The 18,844-nt window shown below is 45.7% G+C and overlaps 1 protein-coding gene across 2 annotated transcripts in view; it reads left to right on the forward strand.

Moving 5' to 3' along the window:
• Positions 1 to 1,278: 1,278 nt before the first annotated feature.
• The window catches only part of LOC306697471 (metal transporter CNNM4-like), a gene marked incomplete at its 5' end in the record, with an annotated part of 34,436 nt that continues 16,870 nt past the window's right edge, over positions 1,279 to 18,844 (forward strand). For both annotated transcript variants that reach the window (XM_079161415.1, XM_079161416.1), the window contains 4 exons: positions 1,279 to 2,692; positions 14,328 to 14,471; positions 15,073 to 15,207; positions 17,779 to 17,948. In XM_079161415.1, coding sequence (XP_079017541.1) covers positions 1,279 to 2,692; positions 14,328 to 14,471; positions 15,073 to 15,207; positions 17,779 to 17,948 — 1,863 coding nt within the window. The remainder of the gene's footprint in view (positions 2,693 to 14,327; positions 14,472 to 15,072; positions 15,208 to 17,778; positions 17,949 to 18,844) is intronic.

An 18,844-nucleotide genomic window follows, 5' to 3' on the forward strand; every position in this document is an offset into this window, starting at 1 on the left:
GATGGAGCTCTGTTCTAAGCAAAGACATTTAATATACTGATGTTTCAAAAGAAAAAGAAGATAGTTATTTGTAGTTTCATCTTTTTAATTTCAAGTTCTTCTCTACTTTGACAAAATAATACAGGAGTTCTCCACTACTCAGACTTCCTTCTTTCTTTTTCTATCAGCACCAACATTCTTTTGTCCAAAGGTCAGTTTAATAGAATGGAGCAGGTGGGTGTTCAGTGTTCAGTAGAAAACAGGTTCACATACATTAGTAGATTATTATAGTCCCATGTTTTCCACCACAGTCGTATGTTATGGATCATGAATAGAAATGTACACAGAAAAAGAGAAAAACGCATGAAAGAATGATCTTTCAGATACAAAACAAACTGCAATGTCACCGAGCCTCAATCCAAAAACATCAGTTATTGTGTTGTTGTGTCTTTGTCACTTATCATCTCATACTTAAATGTTTCCATCACCTGTAACGCCTAATGTGTCAGAAGTAGTACCATGATAAAAAAACAACACTTTTGACAGTAGGGTATTTCACTTTATTTAAATTCAAATAGTTTAATGTCAGTTAGTTGTATTGACTTATTTAATTTGACTAAATGTGAACTGAATTGGTATTCTGTCTCTTATAGGAAACTATTACATTTATAATTTGACACCAACAAGCAACAAGAAGAGTTTAAAATGTTTTTAATCCCATTTATCCCTCAATACAGGCCTGGAGATTCATTGGAATAAAGATAATTGCAATTGAAATGCCAATATACTATATCTGGATTGTTGTTAACGAAAAAGAATGTAAAAAGGACAATGTACTATATGGTAATTCAGCTGTATTGATCAGCACTCATATCGTTCAGGTTTTATAAAAATAAAAATAGAAATAATGATAAATAAAAATAACAATAATAAAATAAATAAAATAAATAAAATAAATAAAATAAATAAAATAAATAAAATAAATAAAATAAATAAATAAATAAAATAAATGTTGTCAAAGCTCAAAATTTAGAAAAAGTATAAAATGAGTAAAAAAAAAGACATGTAACTTAGTGACATTTTTTAAACTCCACACAGTCCACCTTAAAAGCAAAAAAAATATATATATATCAGTCGACCTTAAAAATGATAACTGAAGGGGGCTCGGTCGAATGACGTCACACCCGCTGATTGGCTGCCTTGTCGATGTTTGTGGTTATGCAAATGAGCAGGGTGGTGCTAGTTGGAAACGAGTAGGTGTGACGTCAGTTCCCCCCATTCGCAGAGAGCGAAACAAACATGGCGATAGACTCGAGTGGACTCGGGTTCACGCTAACTTTACTCGTCTTTTCTGGTGTTTTGGCGGCCAGCCGGGCCGAGGAGGCGGCGGCGGAGTCGAGAAGCGGGCCCCGGATACTCGGCATGCGGCTGGAGAAGAGCGACACGCCGGCGGGGACCACCGAGAGAGGGGTTATCCAGGTGACCGAGGGCAGCGACATCCTCTTCAGGTTCTACGGGCTCCACTTGCTCCCGAACACCTCGGCGCTCCTCAAGTTCACGGAACTTTACTCCAGCGAGAAAGAGGACGACACCTTCGGCGCACTCATGACCCCGGTCAACAGGACTTGTTCCGAACTCACGAAGGACATAGAAGTGAAGGGCTCCATGGTGGTGACCAACCAAAACACCTCCGGCGTGGTCAGCCTCCGGATCAAGCAGCTCCGCAAGAGCGAGGCGGTCAAGGTGTTCGGCTTGTGCGTCCGCGACACCCAGGAGAAGGAGGAGACGTGGAACCTGATGGACGACAAGGACGGCAGGGTGCGCGTGGTGGAGGTGGCGAAGTCGCTGCTGCCCACCTGGCTGCAGGTGATCATCATCTGCTTCCTGCTGGTGCTGTCCGGCATGTTCAGCGGGCTCAACCTCGGGCTGATGGCGCTGGACCCGATGGAGCTGCGCATCGTGCAGAGCTGCGGCACCGAGAAGGAGAAGAAGTACGCGCGGAAGATCGAGCCCATCCGCCGGAAGGGCAACTACCTGCTGTGCTCGCTGCTCCTCGGGAACGTCCTGGTGAACACCACCCTCACCATCCTGCTGGACGACCTCACCAAGTCCGGCATCGGCGCCGTGGTCGCCTCCACGGTGGGCATCGTGATCTTCGGCGAGATCGTGCCGCAGGCGCTGTGCTCGCGGCACGGCCTGGCGGTCGGAGCGAACACCATCATGGTCACCAAGTTGTTCATGCTGCTGACTTTCCCCCTGTCGTGGCCCATCAGCAAGCTCCTGGACTGCGTCCTGGGCCAGGAGATCGGCACCGTGTACAACCGGGAGAAGCTGGTGGGCATGCTGAAGGTGACCGAGCCGTACAACGACCTGGTGAAGGAGGAGCTCAACATGATCCAGGGCGCGCTGGAGCTCCGCACCAAGACGGTGGAGGCCGTCATGACGCCGGTGGGCGACTGCTTCATGATCCACAGCGACACCGTGCTGGACTTCAACACCATGTCCGAGATCATGGAGAGCGGCTACACGAGGATCCCCGTGTACGAGCACGAGCGCTCCAACATCGTGGACATCCTGTACGTCAAGGACCTGGCCTTCGTGGACCCGGACGACTGCACCACGCTCAAGACCATCACCAAGTTCTACAACCACCCGGTCCACTTCGTGTTCCACGACACCAAGCTGGACTCCATGCTGGAGGAGTTCAAGAAAGGTTCGTGGGGGATCTTGTGACGTCATTGATACGATAAAGAAATCCCCAATTTAATACTGTGGTTGTCCAACACAGGCAGTGGTGGGAAAAGTACTCCGATCTTAAAGTATATTTAGCAGTACTCATGTGGGAAAACAAATACTTAATCGTGCACAATGGACCCTTTTGAATTACAATAATTGTAGTTGATTCAGTTTTGTATTGATATTATAAAGAAAACTAAAGGTATGAAGTAGAAGTAGTGCAGTAAAAAAGTACAATATTTGCCTCTGAAATGTAGTGAAGTGGAAGTATAAAGTAGCACAACTATAGAAATACTCAAATAAAGTACAAGTGCCTCAAACTAGTACTTGAGTAGAAGACGCCGTACAGAAACCGTGCAGTTGATTTTTCACTATTTATGAGGCCGTCAGACGTGTTGGTGGACTGGATGCTCATCTCTGAAGCGTGTGTGTGTGTGTGTGTGTGTGTGTGTGTGTGTGTGTGTGTGTGTGTGTGTGTGTGTGTGTGTGTGTGTGTGTGTGTGTGTGTGTGTGTGTGTGTGTGTGTGTGTGTGTGAGATGATTTCAGTTCTGCTCCTCTTTCCCAGCATCATTTTTTGGCAAATGTCAACATGATTATGTGAACCTCTCCGTGAGCTCACTCTGGTTTGGTGATCGATGGGATGTGTGGATTCGTCCTGCATGGAAAACAACCCCCAACACGTTCTTCTTTGTGTGTGTTTTTGCTGGTAGATAAAGTGTCTTATGTGATCGTATCCAGAGGGTTGTGGTTGCTGTGAGCATCAAGCGTTTCATTAGGAGACGATATCTGACCTCCAGACTCCCCGACTGGAAGTCGGGTTAGCTTTAAATTTCAACCCGGTGTGAGTATTTGCTCAAGAGTTTCAGGAGGGATACTGAGCCAAGTCACCATCTTAGATATTTCCGGTGGTGTTAGAACAAGAGAAAGCAGGTTTTGGCCTTTTTTTCTTACAACCCAAACAAGGTGAGCAAGAACACCCGTTGTTTGTCTGAAGTCGTGTTTCTGACAAAACATGACTGGAGTGGTGTCGAGGCTTCGACGGGAAACAAAACGTTTTATCGTTGATATCCAAGATCACATCCTCATTTCACTTCTCTCTTCTTGCTTTGTGCTGCTTATCCTCATGTGCACACTGCCTCTCTCAGGAGAGGACACACACACACACAGACAGTGACGCCACCCCCCCCCCCTGCAGGGATTTATTTTTCCTTTCCTCAGGCGTCTCGTCTCAAGGCCACAGACGGAAGACACACTTGCTGTGTCTGTATCTCCTCACAGCGATTGTTCTCCTGACGGTGTCCTCGTGATTCTGTCTCACTGAATGCATCCCGACTGAGTCGCCGCGTCTTCTTGGACCAGCATCTTCTCCCAGATCAGCTGCTGTAGATTTGACTTTTGAGTGGCTGTGGTAGCTGTGGTGGTGGTGGTGGTGGTGGTGGTGGCGCTGCGTGACATTTGGGCCAAGAAACGGCCCTGCGGCTCGTCTTTAGTATCGGCTCGGTTGGTCAGGTGGGAGGGTTTGGCAACGAGCTGCAGTGCCACACACACACACACACACACACACACACACAAGGGCTGCACAGAGAATTGAAAACAATCCACGTTGGCTCATAGCTCGGCAGAGACGTTTACTGCAAGACCGTTATGAGTAAAATACTCAGTAAGTCGTGTTGAGTTTGAGTAACACGATGGAGAAAACGCACCGGTGCCTCATCACTGGTGGTCAGATATACAAGAAATTACAAGAAACATTTTCACAAGAAACTACGTAACGATGTTTCCTCGTCAGCAGCATCCTGTGACTTCTTTGCTTTGAGTACGGTTGAGTTCAGACATCTGGTACAGTTTCAACTCATCAGTGTGAATAACACTAAAAAAGTTTTTTTTGCTGCACTTTGCAGCGCTTTGGGGCGATGCGTCTGCTCGTTGACATCTGGCCTCCCCTCGGAGCTGAACCTGTCTTATGAATCTCTTCACAGCTCCAAACTTGTTATTTAGCTACAATTTGCACAAAAGGAGCTGAAGTATGAAAAGTTTGGCGAAGCCAAGTGTTCCAGCTCGTAGTCAGTTCATCAACACTTCTACTCAGTGTGTACAGAGAGCAGCCACTCAGAGAGCCTGAACCATGAGGTCCAAAGAGCTTTTGACACCGTGGTAAAAATATCTGGGAACTGTCATTTCATTTTACGGCGGCGTGTTTTCTTCTTTCCTCTGGTTGTATAGAAGTCTATGAGAAAATGACTCTACTTCTCTCTTGATTTATTACCTCAGTAAACATTGTAAACATGAGTTTATGGTCTCAATCTCTAGTTTCAAGTCTTCTTCAATACAGCATGATGTTCATTTAGTAAATGATGGTCCATTTAGAGTCAAACAGACCATAAAGCAGGGGATGCTTTAGGGGCGGGGCTACCTGGTGATTGACAGCTTGCTACCGGTACCAACTACATGTAAATGCTTCACTCCTACGTCTGAGTGGTGACCTTGTGTGAGGAGAGACTGCACGGTTGTATTTAGTGAAAGGAGCAACATTTAGTGGCTGAAATACTTCTTTTGACGTGTTGACTCTGTAGCTAGTGACGGAGGAGCTCGGCCTCTTATCTGCGGCGGCGTAGTCGTGAAGCCTCAGCTGGTTGCATGTGAGAGCAGATCTTATCTGTTTCCTGCTCTTCATCTTCTGTAGATTCATCAAGCGAGTAAGTCGATTTGAACTTGGACTTGGAAAAAAGAAAATCCCCCGATACTCAGCGTGAGTTATTGTTTTTAATTAAAAACTGTAACCAAGCGGGCAAATCCAAGAATATCCACAGAAAATCTAACCTAACGACAGTACAACACACACACCGCAGCGAGGACCGTATTCATGAGGAGGAACACACACACACACACACACACACACACACACACACACACACACACACACACACACACACACACACACACACACACACACACACACACACACACACACACACACACACACACACACACACACCTGACTCCCCGCTTACATCTCAAATTCCACTCACTTGCCGCCTGGCATCCGTTTCCACAGGGATGGCATCCAACAGCGTGTGTGTGTGTGTGTGTGTGTGTGTGTGTGTGTGTGTGTGTGTGTGTGTGTGTGTGTTTTCTGCTCTTTACAACCAAATATGCTGCAAGATTTTCAACGGTTTACTCTGAAAGTTCAGTTCTGAATAGATGGTTATAAGAGTCATCAATACTTTATGTTCTGACATTTCTCCATCACTCTCTGTCTGTGTGTGTGTGTGTCTGTGTGTGTCTACGTGTGTGTGTGTGTGTGTGTGTGTGTGTGTGTCTACTACCCTTTCAGTCATCACAACGTGACCTTTCAGATCGGCTATGAAGCGACCTTTTTAGATGAGATGAAATTTTAATGACACGCTGCAGGAAATAGTAACCGCAGACATCAGACAAGGAAATAAAAAAAAATAGTTTATCACCCTCTTAAATGTGTCTTTTATAAATAAAATGTGGTTTTATAGCAAATAGTGGAACAAGCTCTGACATTTACTAGAATTTTAAAAAAAAGATGCCGATGGCGTCAGTTTGTGCCTCGTGTGCACTCGCCGTTACTCGTCGTTACTCGTCGTTACTCGTCGTTACTCGCGGGGCGGTTTGAACTCACGCTCTCTCTCTCTCTCTGGACATCGGGCATCATTTAGAACAAGCGCACAAGTGAAGCGTGAAGTCACTGGAGGCTCCTCGCACTCTGTCAACAGACCGTCACATGCTGCACCCTGGAGCAGCGGCGCAGTGTGTCAGCCGGCGTGTTGTCCTCGGGCTCTTTGAGTCATGACGGTACAGCATCAAAGGAAAAACAACAACACGTACGACACTGTTTCCTTTGTGTCTTTTTAATACTAGTTACACCATTTAGTTTCATATTCATGGTGATGATGGTGATGATGATGAAGGCTCAGCCCAAACACAGTGCGGCAGTAGTAAAAATAAAGACAACAAACGGTCATTTTATTTCTCAAATTAACTATTTTTGGTCATTTGTGTTACAAAACGTGTAAAATAAACAAAGAGCTGAAACAATTAATGGATTAATGCAACATTTTAAGTTAATTCTTAAGCAATAATGCCCAAAAGTCTCTCCTGATATTAATATTTTGATTAATATCTGTCTTCTATGATTTCAGGAAACACTCCTCATCGGCCGTTTTTCACCGTTTTCTGACATTTTACAGACCGAACAATTAATCGATTCATCGAGAAAATCATCAGTTTAATCGAGGATTTAAAATAATCGTTAGTTGCAGCCCCACAGGAAACACATGATGGCTTTTATTTGAGTAAACTAAAGAATTGATCGACTGACCTCTGCTCCACAGACCATCATGCAGTTCAGATGGTCTTCATGTTCAGGCTGCTTTAGTGGATCTAGAGCTCGTCGTGTTAAACGTTGTGTAACGGTGAGTGTCACCGAGAGGTTCAGAGAAGTTTCCTGAAGGTACACTGAATGCACACGCGTGCTGCTTTAGCGTTATAACGATTGTAACGGTGAATAAAGAGGAACAAGTGTCGTTCCTTTAATCTCATTGTCTTCTGACCTGCAGGCGCTCCACGTTTCTCGTGTTACGCTGCAAACGACGTGAATGGAAACTTTATGGAAACATCCCACGGAGAGGATTGTGCGGTTGAAGTTGCTTTTCTGGTTTCTGTCCTCGCCCTCCCCTCTTTTGTCTTCCTCTGTATTTAATCAGTACTTCACCGTTGGCTTCGTCATGTGTCCTGACAGCTCGAAACGCACTCCCTTTTACTAATGAGGCCGAGCTTGTGACACTCCCTACGCGTACTGTACACCAGGACACCGTGATTTACGACATCTCCTCCAGTTGAACTCCTAATCTCAGCTCTAATCTGTGAACCTGACTCTGTAGTGCCAGTGACCAGAGATACTGTTAGTTCCTCTTTCTGTGTATGAAAGAGATTTACAACTCTTGAGTAAAAGATTAGCCAGTCTCATGTGAGGCTGTCGCAGGGAGGAGGTGAAGCTCCACTCCTCTTTTGTATGATGGGTGTGTCTCTCTCTCTCTCTCTCTCTCTCCGGTTATTCTACCGTTCTCTGCGTCTCTTCGCCCGTCTGTTCTCGTTCTTCCATCTCTTCTGTGTCGTCTGTGAAGGAGGGAGCAGTTCGACTCACTCTTGGCAGCGATTTTTGAATGTGATAAAAAAACAATAATAGTCTTTATTTGCGGCAGGAAAGAGAATTTTTTGCAGAAAGCAGTTATTGTTGTGTAACGAGCGCTGTGTTCACATTAGAGCTGGCGGCGCGCCAGCAGAGTGAAAACACGGGAGGACTCGCAAAAACCCAGAATCTTCCAGATTAACAGCCTGGAAAACCTGGTCAAGTCCCTCCAAACATGACTCACTAAATGCTGTTCATGGCTGTGTTCGAGGCAGAGAATGGGCCCGTTAGTTGTGGCGTCATGCTTTGTTTTAATAATTGTTAAATAATTAAGAGTTTGCAAAAGACTTTCCGAGCTCTTATCCGCTCCTCATAGTTGTTCATGGATTCAGGGTGTGTGTTGTGGTGGTATCACCCTGCACACCTCTCCACAATATTCCTGTTTTCTTCTTTCACTTTGGACATTTTGTCATCGTGTGATCCATAAAAAGTGACTTCTAGTCTCACGTTGGAACTCATGAAATCTGTAGTACAAAGCTTTTTGTTTTGTTTGGTCACACAACAATACAGTATTGACACAATGAATTGTTACCTTGCCCCCGTGCACTTACACGCTTTATCTTATCCAGTCTGATGTGTGTGTGTGTGTGTACTGTCATTGTTTATCTGTGCTCTGCTGCAAAACAAATCTGCCACAGTTTGAGCGACAGCAGCCTCGGGTGACATCGGCACGTTGCGTCCTCAAAAACAAAATGAAGAAGAAATGAGTCCAACGTCACCAAAGAGAAACTCGGCACCAGCTGCAGCTTTCTAAAGATTTTTCACACAATATCTAGCAGTTAACCGGCCAGCTGGATCTTAACAGCGTTCTCTGCAGGTAGTTTTCTGTGTGTGTGTGTGTGCGCGTCTGTCAACGGATGTTTGACTTTCTATTTATAAGACCAACCCTTCAGGTGTTCTGCTGAGTCACCGAGCGTAAACATTCGCTCCCTCTCACATCAGCTGACCCCCCCCCCCCCCCCCCCCCCCCCCATCGCTCCAGCTCTGATTTGATTTATGGACGATAAACCCTGAATGATTGATTTGGGTTTTATTCTCACTGCTTCGTGTGACATCTGCTAAAAAACACTTCATGGTGCAGAAGACAAACCTCTGCTCACACAGAGAATTCTTCCATGTCTCACACAGGTCACACAGTACACTCTTACATCGTCCGCTGCTGTTTTTAGGTTATAAAGTTTGTTTTCATCGACATGAAGCGGCACGTTTTCTCTCATTGATCGTCACACCGTCGTCCTCAGCAGATGGAGTTTGAACTGCGGTTTTATTTAGATTTTTCTAAGCACTTTAAGAGCTTCTCGTCCATCGTCCGTTTATGAATTATTAATGATCGCTATAGTACACCACAGCGATGGCAACCTGCAGCCCTGGATGCACCGGTTGCTTTGGGGAGTGTGGACCGACTCCAGACATCGGTGGACTTCTGCTTCTTCTTCGTCAAAGCTACAAAACAATCAAGCAGCCGGAAAATCAGTAGCAGACGATTCTCTGTCTTCTTATCAGCCGCCTGCTGCTTCTCTCTCTCTCTTCCTGTTGAGTCGTCGTAGCTTTAAGTGCTGACGGTGCAGCGCAGTCCTTCAACTTTTACTGTGTGTGTGTGTGTGTGTGTCTGTCACAGCAACACTTCCAGGCTAGTGTGCCATAATGATATCAGTCAGCATGAAGAAAGAGCGGCTCAGCACTAATGACTTGATGTCCCGAACACAAGCGCACACAGACAGCTGTCTATGTTGTTGATATGACATCACACCGGGCCTGATATCATCTCGTGTTAACACGTATCCTGGATGAGCAGATCGGGCTGTTGAGACGTCTTAGTTCCCGGTTTTTATTGGCTGCAGGGCCGGTCAAAAATATACTTTTATATGTACGTACTGGCCTCAATACAAACGCACATTCTGCACACAAGCAGCTTCATGCACTGTCAGTAGGAGTCAGTACGCAGCCAATACTAATTGATCCATATTGGCACATACAGATTGTTTAGTTTTGATACAGCAGCTGGTCTACAAGGCTCCAGACTTTTTGATTGGCGCTCACAGGTGAACAGTGCTGTGCACTGTTTTGGCGTCTAAACCGTCAAACCTGGTTTATATTTCATCGCCTCACTGAAACTCTTCAACAGCACCAGTCCACACCAACACCATGTTTTCCTGCAGTGTTATTCTACGCCCGATTTCAGCCTAAAACATAACATGTCACCACCTCTGCTGGTGATGGAGGATCGATACTAGCGGTTTCTAAAACAATCGGTACTGAATCTGATGAGCCATTTCTTTACAGCACACGACTGTCCCTTATGATCAGAGTAGCTCTGTGTGCACGGAGCTCCAGTTATAGCTGGAAAAACAGGTTGGAAGAGCTTGACCCGTCCCACACAACAGGCCTTTGTTTGTGTGTGTGTGTGTGTGTGTGTGTGTGTGTGTGTGTGTGTGTGTGTGTGCTGCGTTCCCGTGCATGTTTGCAGCCATGCGTTTTTGTTTCATCCCTGCACGGCGCGCATGCTTTGCGGTCCTGTGGCCGTGGTCCGTGCCGGTTGGGTTTTTGTGCGTGGGCGGTATGCGTGGCATGGCATTCCTTTCCCATACAGACTCATCGGTCTCCCCCCCCCCCCCCCCCCCCTCCTCCCCCCCTCCCCCCCCTCCCCCTCGGCCTTTTGTCGCCGATGTTTCATGTCAACAAACAGGCCGGTGACGGAAGAGCTAGAGGGCAGAGAAACAGACCTGCAAGGTCACCCGACCCGCTGGGAGTTTATCTGTTCAAGTGTATGATGATCTGAAACACGGTCAAAGCCGTGAGCAGGTAGCCAGCTGCCGGGTCGGACTCAACGCGGAACTAGAAACGACTACATCACCCAGAAAAGCAGAAACGCTGAGGGTGTCGTGTTCATTTCCTGGTGAACGCTGCGCCGTGTGCTCCGTCAAGAGAACAGAGAAGCCGCAGCCCGAAGCTCAGAGGAGTTTATTGTTTGTGACTAAAGGTCACCGTGTTTCTCGGTTCCTGTTTTTCACAAAGTGTTCGTCTCACGTTGCTTCATAGTTATGGATCAAATCTGTGGTCCTTTTTAAGCACAAAATGCTTCGGACGATCATAAAAACATAATATATAGATAGATGGATAGATGGAGATTTAGAGCTGAAACGATGAGTTAATTGAAAGAAAATGAATTAGCAACACTTTTTATTTTAGGACTCTTTTAATCAGATGAAACCCAAGCAGTTTGATGACTTCACTTCCTGCTTTTAGGGCATTTTAATGGACACTGTCACAGTTATCTGTGTGTGTGTGTGTGTGTGAATGGAAGGCACATTGTTAAACTACGAGGCTGAATCAGTGCACTTCATTGGAGCTTTGACACCTCAAGTGAATCCAAGTAAAATCCAAAACATACACATATATATAAAAAAACACCAAAGCTGAGCTGAGATCAGTTAATGAAGGATTAGTAATCTAAAGAGGTTGATATTAAAAAGTGACGTCAGAGAGAAGCAGTCGAGGCAGCGTGTAGAACGGATGAGCGGTGGACGGATTTTGTATTCATGAAATATAATATCCACTGTGCTTTGTGTTTACAACTGTGTGTGTGTTTCTGTGTGAAACACACATCTCAGACACACAGGAGCTCGGCCGCTCTGTGGGTTTTAATTATAAACTCTGCGGACGCAGGTCAGACACCGACTGCACGAAGCAGCCTGTACTTGGCTGAACTTCAGTGTGTGTGTGTGTGTGTGTGTGTGCGTGCGTGCGTGCTCTGAAGGAGTCAATAGACTCTCAAGTGACTCTCCAGTAACTGGGGGCAAGTATGTCCCCCGGGGTCCTGCTTCCTCTGAAATATTGACTCAGCACCACAGGGAGAGGTCTCTCTCTCACACACACACACACACACACACACACACACACACACACACACACACACACACACACACACGGAGTGCCTTTTCCATGACATGCTGTCTCTATTTTTGTTGCTACAGTGATCTTGTGTGGAATGAACAACAATCCGGCTAATGAATGCGCTCAGAGGCTTTCTTGCTGCAGTTACACCGTCGACTCAAAGTTCTCCGTCGTGCCGCTCCGTCCTCGTGTGACGCACGTCCTGATGTGCCTCCCTGAGGATTTTAGGGGGTTTAAGAGGACACTTTAAGAGATTAACACTTAAGTGAAAGTCAATGGACCTTTTCAGGGTGTCATGTGCGTCACGTGGCCCGTCTCAAGGGTGTAGCGCCTCCTCAAGATGCTCGTCTCCATGAACTAAAGGTTGCAGTGAGCGATGTCCTGATGGAGTTTATTCTTGTAAGTCTACATAGTTAGTGTCCTCGAGCAAGACACTGAAGCCCATGTTGGGCTTTAACAATGACTTGATTAATTACATCAGTTGATCGACTCGTAAAAGCCGTTAATTTAGTACAAATACCAAACTCCTGCTGTTCACAGCTTCTCAAGCTCAAAGGTCGGTTTGCCTCTTTTCTTTGTCTTTATCAATGACTTTGTGTCGGACAAAGTAAGATGTTTTAAAAACACCAGTTCCTGCCGGGAAGTTTCTCACTTGTCGGGACATTTTCTAGGCTAAAACAGATCCTGGGTACGTGAACTTAATAAATAATCCGCCCTCGTGCCGTAATAAGAACTGTAACTGAGCCAACGATGGATGTCCAGCGCTGCTGCTGCTGCTGCTGCTGTACAGTGAGTGCATCGTCCGCCCTGACCTCTCGCGGCGTGACATCACAGGCGAGCCGGCCTTGTGGGAAATGGATTCCTCAAAGTCCCTCCGCGCTGTTCACGTAGTAAAACCCAGCAAGGTCGGAGCCGAGAGAGAGAGAGTGTGTGTGTGTGTGTGGAGTGGTGTTTGTGTCATCGTGCCGGCGGTGCCCACTTTGCCAGGACACGCAGACAGACATCAAGGACACACACACACACACACACACACACACACACACACACACACACACACACACACACACGCACACACACACAACAGAAACACTCACAGCCTTTTATCTTCTTTTAATCGCGTGGTCATATGAGCTCTTTGTGAATCTCATTGATCTGCTGCTCTGCTTTTGGAAACGAAGGCCGTCGATGGATTTCCCGCTCTCTCTCTCTCTCTGCGGCGTCTTCTTCTTCTTCTCTTGTTTTTTTTACGCTTGATCACAACCTTTAATGGCTCTTTGTTTCTGGGGAGAATGGGATGCCAGAGGCTTTTTTTAGATTCTATTTTGACTGACAGTGAAGACGGCTCCTCCTATATTTAGCAACCAAAACATCTCACCCCGTCCTACATTTCAAATCGTGTGTGTGTGTGTGTGTGTGTGTGTGTGTGTGTGTGTGTGTGTGTGTGTGTGTGTGTGTGTGTGTGTGTGTGTGTGTGTGTGTGTGTGTGTGTGTGTGTGTGTGTGTGTGTGTGTGTGTGTGTGTGTGTGTGTGTGTGTGTGTCTCTTAAACCATTGGCTTACATGTGTCCTCCTATACGTTATGTCCGGGTGGACCAAACCCTCAGATGTCCTCTTGGGTGCGTCCATCTGCACTTTGAACAGTTTGTCATGTGAAGAGTTCAGCTGTGTGTGTGTGTGTCTTAGTGTACATGTGTGTGTGTGTTGTACAGTAACACACGTGGCCAAAGTCCAGACCCAACCCCGCTCTGTAACGACCTGTACTCATTGACAGGCTGTTTGTGAGAACATTGTGATAAGACTGTTTGAGTGATGGAGCGGCTCGGTGAGGTTTGTGGTGAACACGCAGACGTTGACGCCACGAGTCTTCTTCTTCTTCTTCTTCTTCTTCTTCTTCTTCTTCTTCCTCTTCCTCTTCCTCTTCCTCTTCCTCTTCCTCTTCCTCTTCCTCTTCCTCTTCCTCTTCCTCTTCCTCTTCCTCTTCCTCCTCCTCTTCCTCTTCCTCTTCCTCCTCCTCCTCTGCGGTCACGTTAAAACCACGAGATATTATTATTAAGTGCTTTGTCTGCTTCACCTGTTTTCATTGGACCAGCATCTGTCCCCACATGTCTCTGTTGTAGTTGACCTTATTTATATTAGAATAGAGACATTTAAAGCTCTGCTGTGGATGTTTTTCATTGTTTACATTGAATGTTTCCCCCCAAATGAACCCGTGTGTGTGTGTGTGTGTGTCCGTAAGGGCCAACAAATCCCAGTTCAGTGTGTTCCCATATCTCATAAAACATTGGCAAAAAGAAGCGATGGCCGCCGCAGTTAATTCAACAGAAAGACATCGGCTCGGCTTACATCTGCTTCTCCTCGTCTCGTTCTGTTTATTTATTCATCGCCTGCTTTCACGACGCGTCCACCAACTGATGCAACTGCACATCCCACCACCCTCATGCTCCATGCGTTGATCCACAAACCCCCCCCCCCACTCATGATTCTCTTTGTTCCACTTCAGGTAAATCCCACCTGGCCATCGTCCAGAAGGTGAACAACGAGGGGGAGGGAGATCCCTTCTACGAGGTGCTGGGCTTGGTCACCCTGGAAGACGTCATCGAGGAGATCATCAAATCTGAGATTCTGGACGAGTCGGACCTTTACAGTGAGTGGGTTCATCTCTTTACTGTCCGTGAAGATCATTTTACATCTCGGGTCTTTGTTACGCCACCGTTTTTAAAAGCTTGGAATAAGTTGTTCTATTGATGTTTTTGTTCTTTATCGTCGATTATAACTATTTTAACAGATAAAACAGGTATATTATTCACATTTTAAGTAGTTTTGGCGTCAAAAGGAGGAGAATGAATGGACGATGTCCCTATAGTGTTGCAGTGATTAGAGAGAATTCTGTTGGAATCATTAATGAACAGTTCAACTGGGCTCTAAATGTTCGTTTTTCGTTCAGCGGTTGGATTGAAGAAGTTCAACTGTGATTTGTCAGTTCATGTTGTGTTCAGCTGATATTCCAACAGTGCCGCTGAAGAGCAGCTTTGCCTGTTAATCAAAGGCTGCATTATATGTGAAACACTTGACACTGACACAGGAACCGGCTCCCTTTCTAAAGGCTAAGCTTCCACTTTCTTCTTCTTCTTCGTTTCCCAATGACTGGTGATTTTGTCTCTGTCTGCCCTCCAGCTGTTAGTCTGGTTGAAGCGTTTTTGTTCTCCACATAAACAACTAATGTGTGTGTGTTTGTCACTTCTCAGCTGATAACCGCAACAGGAAAAAGGTGGTGCCCAATAAGAATAAGAGAGACTTCTCCGCCTTCAAAGGCGAGAGCGAATCGAAAGTGAAGATCTCGCCTCAGCTGCTGCTGGCCGCCCATCGCTTCCTGGCTACAGGTGGGGAACAGACTGATGGACGCACACACACACACACACACACACACACACACACACACACACACACACACACACACACACACACACAGTCACAGTCACAGTCTAAAGCCACTAAACATATGTCTTCGATATGGAGCCACAACATGAATATGATTCTGTCATCTCACCCATCTGACAAGCAAAGCAGCTCCATGCAGGCCGGGGGGGGGGGCGTCACACGTGTTTATTTACTTGGAAGGTCTATTTAGGATCCGAGCAGTCTGCCTGGCTGGTTTGGACCTTTGCCAGCTGGACGCGACGCCTTCGACGCTGCTGCAAATCACCGGAGAACGTGTTGCAATCCGCCCCGGTTGGCGAGCGTGAGCGGGGACGCGCTCTGCCAGGAGCGTGTTAGCGGTAGCTGCTAGCGTGACGTAGCTCTTCCTCCTCTCACAGACGCTGTGGCGGGAGCAGCCTTGGCAGAGTCTCATTGCTCTGCGTGATGGGATAACGTCACTGTCTGCTGTTTCTGTTTTATTTTTTTCCTCAGGATGATGACGGCTTCGTTTTTCTGTCTTGACTCATTACACAGGAATGGGATTTTTTCCTTTTTTGGGTCCAGGAAGTTACTGCTCTCCTGTTTTCTGTTCCTTTTTATTTCGTCGTTGTTCTTGTTCACGTCAACGATCTTTAAGCAGCTCTTCTTGCATCGTGTCTGATCTCTGTGGATGTGTGATGTGTGCTATCTGGAGTATCACTGATTTCATAATGTACACTTTAAATAGACACGTAACACTTTCATACCAGACATCTTCTAACCTGCTCTCATACTGTTTATCCTGTTCTATTGGACATTCTTTACATTTTTATTTTGGCATCTTTATACTGTTGCACTGTGTTTACTGTTATGCACCAATTACAAGTCAAATTCCTGTTATGTGCAAACTAATGCTAATCTAATGCTTCATTAGATAAGGTTAAGCACATATGTGTTTTGCAACAGCCCCGTCAGTCTGTATGATTTGTATGATTTATATTTATCTGGAAAAACAGACATGAAGAACCCAGGGAGATATCAAAATGAGCGAGCTGTGAAAGTGATTTGAAAATCATTGAGCCGTCCTGGAACATTTAATCCCAGCAGAAGCTCTCAGTCCTTTGTTTTTTTAATGAATTGTAAACCAGGTGAACTCGTTCACTTAATACGTAAACCACAATGAAAGGAGTTTGTTTGCCTTTTTTTTCGACGACGGATTTCAACATTGGTTGGTCGTGCACGCCTCACCTCTCGCTGTGTGTCGCAGAGGGTTTTGTTTGCAGGGTGAACCGTGTCTTTGTTCTCCGTCTGGGTGGGGTCGAAGGCACCTAGTTATGCCTGGGCTCTGATTGCGACAGCATGCAACAGTTGAGACATGCACGTAAACCAAACACATGTCACCAGTCTAACAATATTGTTGGATTCATCTGTCATTTCAGAATATATATATATATATATATATATATATACACACACTACCGTTCAAAAGTTTGGGGTCACTTAGAAATGTCCTTATTTCTCAAAGAAAAGCACTGTTTCCTTCAATGAAGATAACATTAAATTAATCAGAAATACACTCTATACATTGTTAATGTGGTTAATGACTATTCTAGGTGGAAACGTCTGGTTTTTAATGAAATATCTACATCGGTGTATAGAGGCCCATTTCCAGCAACTATCACTCCAGAGTTCTAATCGCCTTAGAAGACTAACTGATGATTAGAAAACCCTTGAAAACAGTTCTGCTGGTGAGAGAAGCTATAAACTGGCCTTCCTTTGAGCTAGTTGAGTATCTGGAGCATCACATGTGTGGGTTGGATTATACTCTCAACATGGCCAGAAAAAGAGAACTTTCATGTGAAACTCGCCGTCTGTTCTTGTTCTTAGAAATGAAGCTATTCCATGAGAGACATTGCGAAGAAACTTGAAAATTGACACGAAATTGTCTGAGTGACCCCAAACCTTTGAACGGTAGTGTGTATAATATGCAAGTTGCATAGATCTAATTATCTATTATTATGACCGCTCACAGTAACTTGCAATCACATCACAATGCAGCAATTATAATGCATTATGAAAAGATAATGTTTTACAAAGTACAAACTATGCTTGCCCAAACAAATGTCAGCCGTTATAAAGTATTATGATGCGTCATAGAAAGTGTTACCGAGACGTCTCTTCTCACTCTTAAGCAAGCCAGGATATAATTCAATGTTTCTGTTCTTTGTAGTTTTCTTTGTACTTTGCTGATTTTCATGTAACATCCATTTGCTTTGAATTAACTCTGGTTGTCAAAGCAAAGTTTATGTCTGGAAACATGTTGCGCTACAATCATCTGTTGTAGGACCGATGTACTTGGCTCTCCGGTTTACAGTATTTCATTGTTTGTCTCGTACGAATGACTCATTCAATAGACGCTTGGATCGGTGAATAGCACTCGGCACAGACAATGATGTTGGTGCATCTCCAGAAATGTCTTTCTTCTAATGTTTATGTTGTAGTGCAGTAAAAAAGGGTTTTATTTACACTCTTTTCGCCTCTCTCTCTTCTCGCAGAGGTGAGCTTGTTCAGCCCGTCTCAGATCTCAGACAAGGTGCTGCTGCGAATCCTGCGTCACCACGACGTGATCCAGGAGATCAAGTTCAACGACGGCGACAAGCGCTCGCCCCATCACTACGTCTACCAGAGGGGCAAGCCCGTCGACTACTTCGCTCTCATCCTGCAGGTACGTGACGGAGCGCGACTTCTCTGCCTGTGACTGCTCGCTGCTTCAGCGCGGGCGTTCAGCTCACACCGCTGTGTGATCTTTGCAAATCTTGAAAATCAAGGAATAATAGACGAGTTATAGACGTTTAACAGCCCTCTGACTCACCGTGACAAACACACCCCGCCCTCTAAAGGTCACATTCCCATTGCTCCAGCTTGGATTGTGGGACCGACTCTTCCTCTTTCTTTCTTTGACCCTTATCTCCACCTCCTCTTCCTCCTCTTCTTCTCTCCACCTGTCAACTCGTCCCCTCTCCGAGTGCATCAGCGGCGTTGATGATGTAGTAGTTTAAAACTTGATACTGAGCTGCAGCTTGTGACAGATGGCGGTAGGCGTCGTACCCAACGGGGGGTCCCGACTCCCGAAACTGTTGCTGTTTGCCGGGGTCTGTGTTTTTAAAACATTCAAAATTGAAGTTGAGTCACTGAACAAAAATAAAATGATCTTCCAAGAGCGCCGTTAACTGTTTATCGCATAAAGGGAAGACTCAATACTCCCTCATCGCCTTTTAAAAGGGGCTAAATATGAAATTCAGAGCATATCTGTTGCCTCCACATGGCTCTCAACATGGCGACGGCTGAACCGGCAGCTAACGGCGCTAACGGTGCGAACAAAGGCAACAGTGCTGACTCGGCTAACAGTGTTTTACCTGCAGGAGAACCAAACTGTGGCCACTACGCCTCCGCGACAATAACGTTGGTCGCCAAAAGAGCTGCAGTGGTTAGTTAGCCAGCACATACACACACACTCATCGTAGTATTACTAATACGCAGCCGGTAGATCATTTATAACTTGTAAACTAACTGTACTTAAAGATACTTGTTATTTTACTAGAGTATTTCCTTTTTGTACCT

Source organism: Pholis gunnellus, assembly GCF_910591455.1.
Source record: "Pholis gunnellus genome assembly, chromosome: 6".
In the NCBI taxonomy this organism is placed as follows: Eukaryota; Metazoa; Chordata; class Actinopteri; order Perciformes; family Pholidae; genus Pholis; species Pholis gunnellus.